The sequence below is a fragment of the Chaetodon auriga genome, chromosome 21 (genome assembly GCF_051107435.1).
Source record: "Chaetodon auriga isolate fChaAug3 chromosome 21, fChaAug3.hap1, whole genome shotgun sequence".
NCBI lineage: Eukaryota > Metazoa > Chordata > Actinopteri > Chaetodontiformes > Chaetodontidae > Chaetodon > Chaetodon auriga.
The window spans coordinates 10,048,182-10,066,263 of record NC_135094.1 but is presented as its reverse complement, the minus strand read 5'-3'; the positions used below and the strand labels follow the sequence as shown (position 1 = coordinate 10,066,263).

Sequence of the window (18,082 nt, the reverse complement as noted above, 5' to 3'; positions counted from 1 at the left end):
CAGTCACATTGTAGGGACTGGCCTTCCTTAGGGGGGCAAAATACAAGTCTCCACATCATAACTCATTGAATATTTGAGTGAAAGCCTGAGTTATGGTAAGGGTCAGGGTGAGGGTGAGTCTCCAGGAAATGGATGTAAGTTAATGTGTGTGTGAACAGAGATAGAGAAGTTTGGACATGACAGATTATGAAAGTGAATTCAAGTGTAATGTTAATAACAGAAGGAAAAAGGGAAGTTTAATAGTGTTTTTGATATTAATTTCTGCAACTTTGCTAAAAGCTTCACTGCTGCACACCTGCATCCAAAGGCTGTATTTTAATGGTCTGTCAAATCAAACTTTAGTGGATCAGCAGCTGCTGCTGCATTACCTCATTCAAGCCACTAGATGTCACCCTACACAAAGGCTTAAATAGACAGCATGTTTCCAGCAACCTCTGGTACTACAGTGACTGTACTGCTGCGTGTGAGAGGCCATAAGAGGCTTTAAGCATCCATTTAGCAATGCACCATATAGCCTTTTGAGAATGTTACCAGTTATTAATTTAAAGCCTTCGTAAACCAAAAGAAAGACAAAGTATTGACATGATGTGAAAATTTCCAAGATAATTGTGCAAATTGTTGCTACGGTGCATTATCATCATTATCATGTTATCACAGCTACATCAAAGAATTTTAGAGAAGAACATCTGAATTCACTGATTTACTAGAACCAATCCGGTGCAGAGTCCTTGAGTAAGTCAATGAATCCCTTCCTGCTCCAGGAGTGCCGCTGAGCAGCTGACTGTATGTTTTCACCTTCATGAGGACAGCAGCAAGGAAAAAGACAAATATCTCCTTCAGGGATCAATATACTATCACAAGATCACCGTGCCTGCCAAGGACCATCAGTCATCTTTGGCACGCGTTTGATCTCAGCGACAAAATTTGTGCCAAGGCTGTCTTTCCAAACGAGGCCCAGAAATCCTCCTGAGGCTCGTTCATTTCTTCCGAGTCCACCGGGCCACCACAGCCTGCATGTTAGCATCACTTTAATCAACTCTACAGTAGAGAGGCACACCGCTCACACTGACCGTCGACACAGTAACAGAAGTCCCTGTGGAGAGCACCACGACCAGGCCTCGACAGAGGATCAGAAATGACCACGGCGCATTATTTCCTATGAATTACTGCCCTGGACTGAAGTGTAAAAGCCACTGGGGGAACATGCCTGGAATTCTGAGCTGTGATTAAGGAGGGCCATCACAGACCATCAACATCCTGCTTTATGGCTGTATTTTTCACCATAATATAGTGCTGTCCAGGGTCACCGCTGTGCTTTGCTCATATAAAGCAAAGCCTGGTGTATACAGTAACTAGTGTTTTTACAAGATTCCCCTTTTTATTGAAGAGCAGCTTGATATGGAGCAGTTTAATAGAACGGACACTTTTCACAGCGGTAGATAAATGGGCCTACAACAAAATCAATTACCATAATACAATAAATGTCTAGATTCTGAGACACAGAGTGAATCTACCTGAGTTAATGTGACTGCCTAAAACAATCAGTTGATCGCAAATTTTCAGACACAATAAGCAATTTTTAGACACAACACACTCATATGTTGCAGCTCCACTCGGAGTAGAATAACCTCTGTCAGCAATAAAGAAACGTGACCCTCTGGGTGACCTTGAACAAAAGATCCTGCTAACAAGCACACGTGTGTCAGTGCTGTGACAGCGGAGCAGAGAGCAGAGACAAACGTCGGCTGTGTGTCACCACAGAGCAGCAGCTCTGAGGAGGCTGCACAGACGCTGAAGCACTATAATTGGGGCCCACGCTGAAGACACGAGGAGATAAAAAGATCATGTTGAGAGTTGTTATCCCTCAATGAAGAACTGTAAGTCAGACATTTGTTCGCTCACCTGGAAGAAAGTAAGTGACTTAACTTTGAGGTGCATTTGTAGAAAAGCTGTTTTTTCCCAGTGTTAGCTGCAGGTTTCAGCTTCTCAGAGTCTGAGGGATTCTTTTGAAGAGCAATAAATCTCATCAGCGATGCTGTGCTGTGTACCTTTGTGGCAGCTGTTGTGTGTATGACCTTCCTTTACTGTAGTGTTACAATGCAGGAATAAGCTACTTTTCTCAAGAGGATCACCCCCTGCAGGTGGAGTTGACTGCACAGCGGAGACAGAGTAAGCAGGGCGAGCGAGTGACAGAGGAACAGAGAACGAGGGCTCTGCCACACACAAAATATTTCAGGTAGCAAATTCGATTTGGCATGAGGCATTACTTGCTGCGTCTGCACAGGCAGGGTGACGAGCTCTCCGGCACGCCGCTGAATAAAACCAAAACAAGACTTCACTTCAGATGCTCCCTCCACCCTCTCTGTCACCGGCTCATCCATCTTAAAGCAGCGCATGATGGCACGGCTGGCGTGAAGGAATGTGAACACACACAGTCAAACACACAGAAAGTAAATCAAAGGAGCTACTTTGTGATTCTTCAGTTGTCAGAGTGAGAGCATCTTGCCAAACTATGTAAACAGGAAGCATGCTCTCCTTTAACAGCTACTACTAAAGTGCTCTTCAGTACAGCACATAAACTGACTGCTGCTGCTTTGCTCACCAGCTATCCAGCCGCTACACACAATGCAGCCAGTACGCCTCTGCAGGTCTGCACATATGCAACCATTTCCTCCCTTTTAAGCTGTCTCCTATATTTATTAAAGGAAATTTTCATCACTGTCATTTGAATAGTTCCCTTTACTCAAATGCAGACTTTACTTCTCCCACAGGAAAACAGAAGAGCATCAGTTTTTCCAGCTGAGAAAAAGCAACTCAACACACCTAAGTGGGGAAATTTCTATCTAAGGCTCTTCTATGATACATTTTTAATGTTTAATATTGATGCAATGCAGTGCATCTAAGGAAAAAAATAACGATAAGTACTTTTTATTTGACCAGTAATCAAGTGGAAGAAATAAAAAGCAAACTATCAAATGTATTATTAATGAAAAAGTTGTTTTTTTTACTGCCTTTTCTACATACGCCAGCTAAAAAATGTTCTTCTGAGACACGTTAAAGCATAAGTGAAGTCACTGTAGATCCACTCACAACGTCTCTGAACAAATTTGGACGTCTGAATATCAAAACAGAATGAGCTCTGCAAAGAAAACGGCTCATCAAACATGAAACAGCTATACTTTGTTTTCTAGTCGTCACGTCAGCGAGGCATTAGCCAGCTTACTCGGCACACATGTAATCACACACACACACACACACACACACACACACACACACACACACACACGAGGTAAACACAGCAAGCTGTGCAAGGTGGTAAGAAAACAGGTGTCTGTTTCACACATCAACGGGGCATCTGCAGCTAGACAGTAAAGCACCTGCCTGCCAGACTGACTCAGGAGCAGCTCTGTATGGTCAATGGTTTTTTCATGCAAACTTTAATGAACAGAAACAACTGTGTGTCTGTGTCAGTAATGGCACATGCACAGAATTCGTGACATTACCCAGAAGCTCCATTGCATCGTCCTCGTCCTCCATCTCTTCCTCTACGATGGAGGGGGCGGGGCTATGGACCGAATCGAAGGAGTCCTGGGACAACATGGCTGCCAGGAGCTTCTTGTGGTGCTGCTGCTGCTCCTTTAGCCCTTTGCTCTTTGTTTCCATCTTCAGGCTGGAGGAGGCAAACAGAGGAGGAGTCGGGGCTTAAGAGGAGTAAAAGTCTTTTCCACTTGATGGCTATTTACTGACACATAACAACATATAATTACTTTACATAGATCAGTTGTTGCCCATTATTTTCCCTAACTTCCATACTGACATGAAGCCATCATCATGCACACTAACACTGCTGTCAGCTGGGAAATATACTTACAAAAATAGCATGTTTTTATAACAGCTGTGCTCCTATAGTAGTTACATCCTCTCATCCTAATCTGTCAGGCTTGTATCTCAGCAGGCTTTCCAGGAAATACAACATGTTGCATTTGCCCCAGACGTGCGGCTTCATTTAAAGTGTTGAAGCTCCACCACTTGTTGCACTTGGCAGGCGTTCCGTGGTTGTTAGGGACAAAACACCGTACAATCATTCCATGCTGGTGCAGAACACCTTGCTATAAATGCGTAGCAGGGAGAAGATAAGCGGGGATAATGGCTGTGAGGTGAGCAACAGAGAAAGAGTTGTAGCCAGGGAATGAAATTAGCACCTGCCACCTGCCAAACACAGGGTACATGCTGTCTGTGGCAGAAGAATTTCAGGTCACCCACTAACACGGCAGAAAGGTGTTTTCATCATATTGTGTTGATATATGTTGTTTAAAGGGTAGTCAGGGGTAAGGTGACATGACACCAAATTTCAGACATGGCAGACAATAAATAAAATGAATGGCCACAGTGGCAGGTGAGACCCTGGTTGTAGCACTAAGCACAAACTACTAGCAGCAGTATTGAGAGGATGTGGGGTCAAAAAGAAGGGCCTGAGCGAGGGGGAAGTGTGTAGATGAATATGAGGTGTTGAAAGAGCGCCCTGTAGTTTTTAGGAAGCAGGAGGATGGATGACATGCAGGGGGAGACGTTAGTTATTGTTTTCATCCTTTAAACACTGAGGTAAAAGCACAAAATTTATATAAAAATCCTAAATCTGATCCATTTAATCTAAGAATGAACTATGGCTCTTTTCCATTAAGTTTGTGTTCTCCTTACATTTAATTTACATTTGCTTATGCTAACATTTACAATACATACTGCAGCCATTTCTAAACATAAGAATCAGCATGCAGCCATGGAAGTGCACTGGAACCCATCCCTGTTTACAAGACTTACTGCTGCACTCCATACAGGCTGCCTCCCAGCCAGGTTTTTAAATTAAAAACAATACGTGGATGGGAAGAAATCAAGTTCTTCTCTTGATATTTCTTTTTCCCAAAAGCTTTATTCGTTTCTCAGGTGAAATTGTGTTACCTCTGTCCCAGCCTGGAACAAGGAGAACGGCTGCAAAATTACCCAATAATGTCTCCTTTCTGTACAGTTATGGATGCAGAAACATTTATAAAGGCTCACTTCTGCATTACTTCTCTATTGGAGAAATTAATTTTCATATCCCACAGGCAGAGAGCGTGGATTAGAGCGGCGGAAGAGTATTAATTTGATGCTGATCTCAGTTTAATGACTTCTATTTACAGTTAATGGGGAAGGGTCAAAAGATGACAGATATTTCTTCATACTCTCTACATGGTATTTCTGCGATAATTAAGTCTGCTAATACGGACGAGGCGAGGTGGATGGTGTCATTCTGTGCCGTCCTCGACTTCTGCAGGGGAACATTTTCCAAACAACCATTCTACACCAGAAGGTAAGCTTTTACGCAGCGTTGCAGAAAAAGTAAGTTGAGAACAACAAATCTTCTACAAAATGCAGGAAAAGTCACACATATGACAGTTTTATTACTTTTATGTGCTGCACCACCTTATGGGCTCATATCTCCTATGAAAACCTCTGGCTCACTGTGCCTACTGGCAGCTTCTCCAGTGTCAGCAATCCCCCCCACCCCCACCCCCATTGGGAGCAACCTCAGGTGGTACGAACCAGTCATTAAAGACAATACATATGACCACAAAATCAAAGCAGGTGTAAGACACACAGCTGGCTTTCCCAGACTCGTTGTTTGTCCTGATCTTTCCCTGTTATTAAGTACAAGAAGGGATCAGTATCTGTTGGTGTTTAAGAAGAAGGTCAACAGCTTCTGGCACTGACAGACACGGGGTGAGGAAGTCCCATCACTCTGGACAGACTGTAAAAATAAGTCAGTTCCCTGAATATATTTCTGCCACAGATGCACCTGATTTCCCATGTGCCCACTGCACTTATCCTTCCTGACTTTACAGCCAATCATACAGACAGCCACCACCACCACCTGTCAGCTGTCCTTACGCTCCTCAGTGACAGCTGGGCTGGAATGAGGGACAGAGGTAAGAAGATCGAAAATGAAAACAAGCAAACTTACCAAAGTAAGAGCAGGAAGATGGACTGGTTTGATAAATAAGGTCAGATACACGAGAAAATGTGAGGACATCTAAGCTGAAAATGCATGAGCACCAGAGGGGATGGCCTATTAAAGCTCAGATGGGATTTTAAGAGAGGGCAGCGCTGATCAGGCTTCACTCAGAGTGGTCATTTTTATCTCGTCTGATTAGAAACCTAACCAAATCCTGCTTTTAACTGGATCTTAAATTCACTGGTTTTCATACTTTTATACTTGGGATTTTCAAGAAGTCTTTGTTTGCGTGTTGGCACCATTAAAATGTATGCTGAATTAGCTATTAACAGTTCCTGTTTGCAGTGAACCCATGGATACAGACACAGCTACTGCTGGATTACTTTGATACTGAAGAAAATGTAAAAACGCAATAATTCGCAGGCAAGTTCTGTAATTACAAGGAGCTTCTTTTTTAGGATTTCTAAGCAGATTCATATTAATATATTTATTTATGATGCACGGCAGATGAAATAATATCCACTGAAAGTCTAACTTGCACTGGTTTTAGGAATATATGTACCGTGTGTGTTCAGGTTTACATGAGTTAAATTCCTGGCCAAAGTATAATAATGAAGCGAGCGTCTCCCATTTACCTCATGCATCATCTTTGCCTCACGTCTCTGCCTCTGACCTTCTCTCCCACGGCCCCCCCTGGAGTTGAGCCTCACAGTTTGAAAACCTCTACCATACGCCATATCCTGACCTTAAACAGAGACAAGAAGCAAATCTATCTAAGCTTCTCTGATCTCCCTATTTTTGACTTTGTGGCTTGGCCGGAAAACAGCTCAGAGGATCTGAAAGTGATCACAATCCCCAGACAGGATCTGAAGTGGTAGCAGGTTCCCAATAAATGCAATTCAAGGTTCATATAAATGGTCTATTAGATGAGCCAAATACTCCTCTGGTTGATAAGGGAAGGAGCTGTGATTATTTTGGGACGCTGCGCAAGTCCAAACACACAGCTGCACAAGTTTCTCACACCCTTCATAGGTAAACACGAAACATGTCCTGTATAAACACACACAGAGCAGAACTCATCAGTGAGCCCACACACTCATCCCTATCTCCCAGCTCAGACTTCTAACTAAGTGATTTCTCCCTATAATCCACCCATACAGTAACCTAATGAGATTAACACTGTGTGTATGTCAGCTCAGGCCCGCGCATGATTTATGGTTTTATATCCGATCCTCCTCTAATTAGTCACATCACCAGCTGCAGTGTATGTGACACACACACACACACGCACACGCACACACACACACAGTAACACCTAACAGGGAAGTCCTACAGGCACACATGAGGTGAAAAAAGCTTCCTAAGAGGGCAACAAACAATTTAACAGTTCAGCACGTGACATAGTTATATTGTTAAAGACAGGCCATTTTTAAAATAACAAGCACAAAATTCGTGTGGCCTTGAGCGCCCAGAAATGAGGTTAGCTTTAATTTGAAATTGGGTTGAAGCAGTATCATGGCAAGCATGTTTGATCGCGCCTTTGAAATGGGATTATCAAACCCATTCAGATGGGCATTCCTCAGGCAGCACAGCGAGAAGTCTACCTCCTCAAAAGCTTTGTGAACTTTCTTGAAGTTTTAAACTTTTTTTTTTTATTCGCACATGCACACGCTTGCACACACACTTATATAGATGACTACACATATATAATGCCAGGCACCAACCTCCCAGCAGGGCTGCTGTCGCCACTCCAGCACACTTCAGTTTTAGCCCGAGGAACAGGGGGGTGCAGCATCTCAGCAGCCAGCGGGTCCGCGTCCTCTTCCTCCCGACCAACCCACTCCCCAACCACCCGGGGGCGCAACACCGAGTTATAACCTCCCAAGTTCTGAAAGGACAATGCAGAAATAATGAGAAGCAATAACAAAAGGCAGGAGAGTGCAGACAGAAAGAAAAAGATGGAGATTTAAATGAAAAAAGAGTGCAGGAGGAAGTGAGCGGAGTCAGAACTGCCATAAAACTTTATCTTAACACTACGCATTTTTAAGAAAAAGCACCGCAGTATTGTCTGAGATCCATCTTCCTCCCATTCTGCTGCCAAAGCCACTCGGCACACATTTGCAACCCCGCTCAATGCAAAAAGCAAAGATGTGTCTGCTTGTCTTTGACTAAATCCAGGATAGTATCAAATGCTTTTGTCTCTGCATGATCAGAGCAGGTGTTTAGTATTCATTGCGCGCCCCGTCCCGCAGAAAGAGAAGGAAAATCTCTGGGCTGAGAGCCAAGGACGTTGGACATGTACTGCCGCACTGAGCAAAAACTGAAGTCCCTGTCAAAACATATGCTGTCTCTCTCATCCAGGCCCATCATTTCCAAATGGCTCTGTGCGTCTCCAGCCTGGGCAGTCATTGCACTATTGTGTTGGGAGAGAATTGGGGCCAGGCGGGGACAAAAAAGACGGAGCTCAGACAAAGCTTCGTGCAGGAGATGAAGCAGCGAGGGAGAGGGAGATGCAGGACATGCTTACTGAAGTATCGTTCTTGCATATCACTCCCATGAGATAGCGGTTCGTCATCAGAAGAAGAGCTGTGCTGCTCTGTCAACCGAGTGGAAGTTATGAAACACGACTTTCATTTGATGTAGCGTGAGTGATGCTGCAGAGTGATGAGTGACAGAACGCTATTTCCACATGAGTGCAATGCCAGTGTGTATATGAGTTTAATAAAGACTCCGGTCTAGTTAATGTCTACCTGGTCGAGCTCATCAGAGATGGCAATGCCTGCAGAGAGAGAGGAAAGGGCTTTAAAGCACAGAGAAGCATCTAATACAGTTCAAAAATCCCAGCTTAGACTGATTCTGAGCTTAGCGGCAGGTTTGTAAGATTAGCTGCTCGATCCACTTTCCTTTTGGGATTCATAGTGACATTTACAGAAAGGTCTACACTTATGCTAAGATGCATTAAACATTGAGCGTGGTGCGTGCATGCCGGGCAGCCACTCACTGCGTGACAGACTCTCCAGGGCCTTGCCCAGCTTCTTGCTCTCCTGCAGAATGTGGTTGAGCTCGTCAAAGTCCCGGCTCTCCCTCCAGTCCCAGGACGGGCACTCGATTGACCGTGGCACTGGACATCAGAGACACAAACAAACAACTTTTATCATCCGAAAGCACCACAGATACAGATCTTCTTAAAACAGCAACAAGTCTGACCAAACGTTCTAAGGACTTTGTGAATTAGTGCAGGATGGGGCGGAATGGAAACACTAGCAGAAGAGTCAACATGTCTCTTTGAGGAGCAGAGCTCATTGGACGGAGGCCAGGGGACACTGTCTGTCAGTCTCTTTGATTAACATTCAAAATAACTCAAACGGGAGCAGGAAATGACCCACATACTGTACTGACATCCTGCCCACGTCCCCCAGCAGCATCCCTCAGCTTCTATATGATGGTTAATTCATCAGCTGTTGGATTCAGTCATTATTTATAAAAAGAAAGAACGTCATTCTTTTATCCAAGAGGGATTACTTGTAGTTCATCCATATCTAACGTTCTTATGTTCGAACACAGCTGAATTTGAATTAACATGAAAAACCAGTGGGTTATGAAGGGATGCCAAACAAACACACTGGTTGTCTGCTAGCCACTGCACCCAACAGACATGTTAACTAGAATATAATGCAGAGGACTTCAGAATACATTTGCCTGCATGTTTGACTGAAACATATATGTGATGACAGGTGTGGAAAGGAAGCATCACCCTTATGTTTGCAAATATACACAAAAAAATAAACTTGAATGTGAATATTTGACAGCAGTGCTGCTACAATCTGCCATCCTCCACCCTTGTTTACCCTGACTAAGCTGCTTGGCATTGTAACAACCATAAACACAGAGCAAATGTCTCTGCCAAATGCAGACTGGGGAAAAAAAAAATCTTTCATTACTTCGGGCAAGGAGTGCCTCTCTGTCCTCTCTCTGCTCTGCTATGTGTGTCATGCCGCTGCCGCTGCAAAGGCCTGTGCTGTATCTTAATAGCCTAGATTAAGGGTTAAGGATTCAGTTTCCACTGGGGCTGCTCATTAAAGCATCAGTCAAGTACAAGTGAGGCACAAAGCCCAGTAACTGTACACAGACAGAAAAATCAAGCATATCAGTGGAACGTCTGTATATTTATAACAGCTGCTCTGGCTTCAACTTCGATTCCAAAAAAGTTAGAAAGCTGCATAAAGTGTGAGTAAAAAAGAACTTTCTAATCCTTTTTGACGTATAACAGTACAAAGACATTATATCTAATGTTTGACCTCATCAACTTCATCTATTTTTGTTAATATCTGCTTATTCTGAGTTGGATGCAGCAACACGTTTCAAACAAATCGGGACAGGAGCAACTAAAGACTGGGAAAGCTGTGGAACGCTCAGAAAACACCTGTTTGGAACATTCCACAGGTAAAGAGGTTGATTGGTAACAGGTGATAGTATCATGATTTGGTTTGAAAGGGGCATCCTGGAAAGGCTCAGAGGATGGAGAGAGGTGAACACATGATTGTATAAAGGATATTATTACATGGGATCAGGAGAACTGTAAGACCGCTGTCAGTATACACCGTTCATTTCCAAATGACTGCCTTCTGTTTTTTATTTAGACGTTACACAGCGTGCCAACTTATTTAGAATCACGGTAGTAAAATAAAGATGAGCAGCAGTTCTTTTGAGTTCAATTTTTCATGAGCTCTGCACACCTGTGCATGTATCTTTAATGTGATTTGTCTTTAAATGTAGCTTTGAAGGCATCTTGCTCTGAAGGGGAAGCAGGAAAGCTGCTAACGCTCGTAGCTTAAGTACACCTCGATGTGCTGAGTGTCGCTTTCTTTACTCTCCCTCTCACTTGTTTTCTCTTGCTCACTCCATGCACTCATCCCGACTCTTTTCTCTTGATTGTGAGAAATGCTCAGACCGCAGCCCAAAATAGACTTGGTCTGGCAGTGACAGAGCCCAGTGTTAAATTATTGAAGCAGTCTATGGCCCGGCTTCCTCCCCATCTGACCGAGCCTCATCGTCTCAAGTGTCATACCTCATTCGAACATCACAGCTACGGTAATTTATTACAGAACTAAAAAAGTTACGGCGAGAAAAATCCTCTCATCTGCATCCATTTTGCATTAATGTAAGAACTTTGTGAACAGTTCATCTTCAGAGTGTGTGAAAAGTGGCACTTTATAATGAACTCATCTTCAGGGCTCTGGGAAGCTGGAAGGAGGACGCTGGCCTATACACTGTGACTAACTTTAATTAGATATAATTATATCAAATTAAAAATGGAGATTAAAGTCAATGGAGCGTGTAATTGGGATACAACTGATACAACAGGTATCAAAACTGTGCAGCTTCATTTTCTAAAGTGGAGTTTTGTGTGTGTGTGTGTGTGTGTGTGTGTGTGTGTGTGTGTGTGTGTGTGTGTGTGTGTAATCACAGAAAACTGAGAAAGTAGTGCACCAAAAAGAAACTTACAAGACTTGGATTCTGGTGAGGGAGGAGAGATGCTGGAAACAGCCAGGTCGCTCTTGGATTTCTTCGGTTTCTTTGGGTGAATTTGCCATGGCTTCTCATAGTTGCTGTACTCCCTCCGAGGGTTTTTGCTTTCTGTTAGGCGAGATAGTCACAGTTTCTGCTCAGAATGCCCTGTTATGCAAATTCTAGAAAGTCTAAATGCAGGCCAAGTTTACTCTGCAAAGCTCTGTTGTCTCTTTCGCAGATGCAGACTAATGGCTGACTTTGAGCCTATATTCATCATACGCCGTGTGTATTGTGGAGAGGAGTATGCACAAAGACAAATGCCTCACCCTGCATGCGTGTGTGCATTATGCATGCTTGAGTCCGGATGTACCGACCTGGGGAGCTCTGCGCCCACAGTGCTGCGGAGCCAGAGAGAGCTCTGTGCAGCTTGCCAGGGCTGTCTTGCTTGGTCTGCAGGTGATCAATGAGAAAAGGGATTGGATGGTCTGGAGTCTCAGTTATCAATTTGGTCATCAACTCCTACAGGAGCAGAGTAAAGCAGAGAGCAGTTAGATGAAAGTGGCACTACAGAAGGAGTGAGAGAGTGTGGCCGTTCACCATGCTGAAGTGAAGAGAGACAATCAATCCCTACAAGCATCACAAGTCTTGTTTTGTAGTTTTGTAGACTTCACTGTCAAGGGAGGGTATGTGAGAACTGGCCAGAGTGATGGGATAATCCTCTTATCTTCCATGTAGTTTCAGGGATGTGCTACACCAAGTGTCAATACCATAAAAAATAAAAAGGCGAACAAGGCAACGCTACATCCCCAAAGATGGCAGCACTTCCCTTTTGTGTCAATTAGTAACAAACATGTCAGCAAGTTCCATCAAAACATCAGACCAGTTCGCCAAGACACAAGGACAAACAAACACTTCAGCCTGTGCTCAATCCGTGCATTTTTAAAAAGGTGTTATAAAGCAAGGAGGCAGAACATTCCCTGATGTTTTAAGAAATCCAGTGAGCAGCGTCTGACACGTTGGGCCTGATGGAAGAACGATGGACAAATCAGGACTGATGCTTTCAGTCAGAGATGTATGTTCGTAAGAATGTTAGTAAAATGAGGGGAAATATGCCTTTATTTCAATCCCACTGTCTTACAACAAAAAGATTCTGATAGTCATTGGTAAACATTAGTAACTTGGTTATTAAGAGAGATAGAGTCTGTAAAGAGCGTGTGAAACTTAAAGTAGTGAGGTGAGTGAAAATGTACATGAGGCAGACTCAGACACTGGACTGATGGAGAAAAGCAGGTAAAAAGAAGAAAGTGCTGCGGAAGCCGGAAAAGAAGGAAATCACATTGGGAGTCACAGTAACAGGTGCTGAGGGTAAAGGCCACTTCTTAGTCTGCATGCTAATTTAAAATCCGTCAAACGCACGATGGGAGCGCAGCATCAAATGCACCAATCATGTCAGAACTAATCATGTCTTATCTCTGTGGTTTGCCAAGGTGCACATAAAAAAAATGAACTTAACGGCACACCAGGTAAGAACACAAATGCAAAGTGAAAAGTAATGATCTTTTCACACAGAACGCCAAAAACTGCTTTTGGCATGACGCAAACCCGCTCGTTTATTACAGCTGCAGGGAATAACTGTCTCTCCGAAGCTGATGTGTGAAGTGAAATGAGCGCATGTCTGGGTAAGTGAGTGTGTGCTGGCATGATTTGGCATGAGAATGAGCTCTGTTTGACCAGTTTGAGCCAGCCAGAGCAGCTGAGGCTGAGATTTCAGGACGGCTACTGCAGAGAAGCACAGAGAGTCATTAGCAGACTGCAGCCAACTGGCAGTTATGTATGTATGGATAAAATGAGTGTGTGTGCGTGCGTGTGTGTGTGTGTGTGTGTGTGTGTGTGTGTGTGTGTGTGTGTGTGTGTGTCAAGCACAAAACAGAACGATGTTTGGGGGGGCTGGGATGTGTTTGCCATTGTGCACGCGCTCATGTATCTGCATGTGTGTGTTTCAGGGGACGGGGAGGGCTACAAGGAGAGGGCCTATGTGTGCATTAGTGCTGGCTAGCCTTGGCTGCGCTGCGTGTGCTCAGAAAGCTAATCAGGTAATTGGTCAGGGGGACATTCCTGGCCGGCTCCAGTGTCTACAGCAGACTCTGACAGCAAACAGCATGTGAATGGACAAGCAGCGAGCGCGCTGAAGTGCTTCTCTGCAGACTGTAGGTCCGAGGACGGGGGAAACCTCGCTCCTCTGCCTGTAAGAGATAAAGCCGAAGTGATCTACAAGCTCTTTGGTAAAGAGCACTGATGTTATATCTGAGAAACAGCCATTTGAGAGAATCCTGGACGAGAACACACCACGCTGCAAAGAGTTCAGTAAAGCATCACTCCACACAAGTGCAGTGGATTTAGCAGCCTGTGTCTAACAATTATAAACCACTAACGATGCTAAGATGTAAAAGTTGTAATTACTGCTTAGTAGCTCCTGTGGGTAATTTAACTAACCTACCGACAGGAGGTCTATAAATGAAGGTTGTAATTTGGTAGATTATACAGGAAGCCAAACTAGCAGGACTCTGTTCAGTACCGCAGGGTTTCCAAGTCTTAATGGTGTTTTGTGGGGAAGGGGGTAAAGGGAAGGGTGTGCAGTTCTTTTTATGGATGACTGCCGCGTGGTGATTTTCATGATTGTGTTTCCCAGTAGAAACCACACGCACAGATGCGATCGTGTAGAGACATGTTAGACATGTGGGTGCATCTACACTCTGCCCGCGTCGGTACAGTAAAACGCTCGTGTGCCAACATATATTGATTGCACGTCCCGTGGAGTGTTTCGCATCCAGTAAGACACAAGCTGCTGAATGAGCTTATGCACTCTTGTGTCCTTCACCATCTCCACTAGCATCATAAAAAGGCAGAGGCATGCAGTAAGTCACAGATCCCACAGTCTCTACATGGCGCACACATAGGTCACATAAACAGCAGAGCAAGGTAACCGAATCCGACACTTTCACTTTCTATGGTAATGAGGTTCCTGAAATAACAGAGTCCTCTTTCATAAGCCCCTGCTGTTTGATTCATAATCATATTTTCTTTGACAGGAACCATAGTAAGATGCAGGCTCAAATTTGGGTCAACATTTCTTTATAAAAGTAGACTTTAATGCTATTTGACTAGGAGTGACTTGCATCAGCAAAAAACAGCATCCCTAGCATGTGTTGGTATGAGTGTGTGAGGGAGATAAAGAGAGGCAGCGAGTTTCAGTCTGCACCACTGAACTATGAGCAGGCCAACAGGTGGCAGTAGTAACTGAGACATGCAGTCCATATCTGTGCAGATCGGCTGCCCGGGCGAGATATCTCTGTGGCCTCAGGCAGTTTGGTTTGGTGGCGGTAATTGACAAGCTGTCAGCCAGCCAAGAGACACGGGTGTCCTTGGAAGCTCTCAAGGACTCCCCCCGCGGGGACAATGACAGTCATGACACTCCCTCCATCCCTGCAACTTAAACAAACTCCCCAGATTGAAAGTGAAAAAAGATTTGAAAAGAGGAGAGGACACGGGTGGAAGGGGAGAAGAACACTGGCAGGGTGGTGATCTCTGGTGACAGCGAGCATCCAAACTGTTCAAGGGTCCTTATGAGTATGACAAATCACCACGACCTCAAGGGGTGCCTCTCTGTTTCTGACCCTGGGTGCTTACCTTTCTGTGCAGGCTGAAACAGACACATTTCTCTTAAGGGAACCAAAGGAGGACTTAAAAAAAAAACTGATATTGACAGAGTTGATGCAGCTATATAAGTGATTTAAGCGACTTGGCCTGAGCCGTACTCCTCTCTCTCCTGTCAACCTGTGAGTGGATGAATTCCCACCTCAGCGGTTGCAGACTCCTGGTGGTGGACTGTTTGAGCTATGGGTGTCTGGATGTGAGGAGACACTGAGCCTGCACAAGCTGGCTTTCCATGATCTATCTACAGAGACAACTGTGTCCATATACAGTATGTGGGAGGGTAGACAGGAATATGACAGTAATATACTGCACACATTTACAACATATTCTCATGTTTCCTGGTTAAAAATCATTACCTGCTGCAAGCTGGGGTCTGATCAGCTATAAAACCTGACATCTTTTCCTCAGACTTGTCCTTGTATAAAAAAAAAAAACTGAAACAGAGCAACAGCTCTTCCAAGACTCCCAAGTGGGCTCCCTGTCCCCTACCCGATTTACCTGCTGTTTGCCAATGAAATACGGGAATACAAAATATTTAAGGCGACGTCTGTGTGTCTGTCCAATGCGCTTCATGTACAGAAAGAGGTCATTATTGGAAAAAAAAGGAGAATGATGTGATGAGAGAGCGAGAGATGCCACTGGAAGACATCCAGACCTTGAATAAGCAGGCAGACAAGAGCAGAAGAGATCATGCGGAAGAGGAGACTGTGGGAGAGGCAATGTCACCTGACCAGGCTGGCGCTCGCAGATAATACTCATCAGAAGAGATGCTTTTTATCCGCCTCGCTGATGCACACAAGGAATAGGGTGCCCTCACTCCTCGCTCGGCCTGCAGCATGGCCTCAAGTCCATTTTCATCACTACGTCCAGGTTTAGCTGCAGCGGAAATGTGGCCTGTTCTAGAGCACATTCATAGCTATTACTCGATTAATGAGCTACTATTTTTTTTTTTTTGCGGACAATGTGGTCATTTATAGTCCGAAAATTATTTTATTCTGAGTGTGCATCTCCTCATGGATGAGAGTCTCCTGCTCATGACAGCGCAGGATGTAAACATTAATGGCGTCCTCCTCGGCTGAGCTGTAACGTTAGCTAGCAGTATCGGTTAGCTATAAACTAGTCTACACAAGATAGACGTGTCAGACTAGGGTTTGGGGAGTAGATGCATGCTTCTAGTGATACAGTTGGTGGGTGTCTGGAAAGACAGGAGAAAGATGTGTTTTTGAGTTTGCGGTGTTCTGTCCCTTTAAATGTTTGAAGATGTTTTCTCTTTTTCATACCACTGAAAATGAATCATATTTGGGTCTTGAATGACATTTTTCAATGCATTTTTGCATCTTTCCTGTCACGGCTGAAGGTCGAATTTCTTCTCTCTCACTTCTGCGTCCCTACTTTCACACATCTGACGTCACATCTGACCTCAGATCTTTCCAGCTAAACAATCTGACGCTTCAGGATGTTCCAGGAGATTCAGCTGAGGTTCCATCATCCACCTGCAGGCTGAACTCCCCCACTGACAGCACCTGGAGTACAGGATCCTGCCCTATCTCCCGTCTTCATACGCACGTACACTTGAGGAAGATGCTTCACATCGATAGGGTCTTATTGCCCATCAAATAATGAAAATAACCATTAGTCGCAGCCTTATAAACTCTGCTGCTTCTGTCAGGGCAGCAGTGAATCATGAAGTGCTGCATATTTAATAGAGTTTTTTAGGGCATGACAATGTAGAATAAAACTTTGTGCTTTGAAGCATATTCTTAAAAATGACACGTAAGCAATTAAATAATTTAGGCACCACAGCAAATGTTAAGCTATCAAACTAGGCCTTTAAGGTTAGTTTCACATTTCAAGTTTATCTTAAAACCACATGTGCATGCTCATATATACATGGAGAGCTGAACTGGACATGGTAATTGTCTCTGGCTGTGCGGAGATCTCTTCTTAAAGCAATTTCAGTGGATGGTGGGGGGGCCAAAATCTGTGGTCCATGTTAAAAGAAGAAAAGGGAAAGGAAACACTGTCCGAGAGAGCATAACGAGGACATGTCACAGCAAAACGACTCTAAGTTTGGAGGACTCCCTCTTGATCTGTGTAACTCAGACTGCCGAGGCATCATATTAGCTACAAATGAGGCTTACAAAGCACAAAATGAGCACTGTGGATCTTCCATCCTCCGTGACTTACGTTAAATCTGAGTTTGGACAAACAGCTATGATGATGAAAAACTGCATCAATGTGCTCACGGGCATAGTTTTAAGAGGTAGGATATATAAGTACACACAGACACGGATCAACTCCTCTTTGTACAAACACATACAGTCATTACTCACCAGCTGGGCAAACAAAGGGGAACTGTCAAGGTTCTGTGGATCAGATGCAAACCACCAGCATGACTATCAATTGCACACAGTAGTCAGCCATCAGCATCCTCTGGCTGTAAGTGGACATGATAACTTTATTAGCATGCACCACAGCCCCCGTGCGCTCTCCCTTTCAGCTTCCCGTACGCACTCCCTGCCCCCTGCCTTACGCTGCGCACGCTAAATCTTCCTCATGTTGGACTCCACTCATCGTCTCATTGCCTGATCTCCCAGATATCCTTTGCCTTCCCTGCTCACCCCTTCCTGTACCCCCCCAGGGACCAACCTGGCCTTAGGCTGCCCATTCGGCTGCCTGTCTTGTAGTAATTACTGTAACTGTGCCTGAAGGGGAGCTGTATTAACCTGTGCATGACCAAACACTTGTCATATCAAGTCATCAACCTTTGATAAGACCACCGGCGACCTCGGAGCAAAAAGCAACGTGGAGCAAATGAAAACCAAAGCGTGCTGTAATTGGTTTAATGAAGGCTGTGCCTGTGTTTTC

At 44.3% G+C, this 18,082-nt stretch overlaps 1 protein-coding gene across 4 annotated transcripts in view; it reads right to left on the bottom strand.

Moving 5' to 3' along the window:
• c21h8orf34 (chromosome 21 C8orf34 homolog) overlaps positions 1-18,082 on the bottom strand; it is a 54,753-nt gene that overhangs the window by 30,430 nt on the left and 6,241 nt on the right. For 2 of the 4 annotated variants that reach the window (XM_076760967.1, XM_076760966.1), the window contains exons 2-7: positions 11,875-11,950; positions 11,495-11,626; positions 8,991-9,110; positions 8,740-8,768; positions 7,714-7,877; positions 3,504-3,670 (exon numbers count right to left, since the gene is read on the bottom strand). In XM_076760967.1, the coding sequence (XP_076617082.1) occupies positions 3,504-3,670; positions 7,714-7,877; positions 8,740-8,768; positions 8,991-9,110; positions 11,495-11,626; positions 11,875-11,950 (688 nt within the window). Of the gene's footprint in view, positions 1-3,503; positions 3,671-7,713; positions 7,878-8,739; positions 8,769-8,990; positions 9,111-11,494; positions 11,627-11,874; positions 12,020-18,082 lie in introns of all 4 variants that reach the window. The other 2 variants (XM_076760965.1, XM_076760968.1) reach the window with 1 other exon arrangement.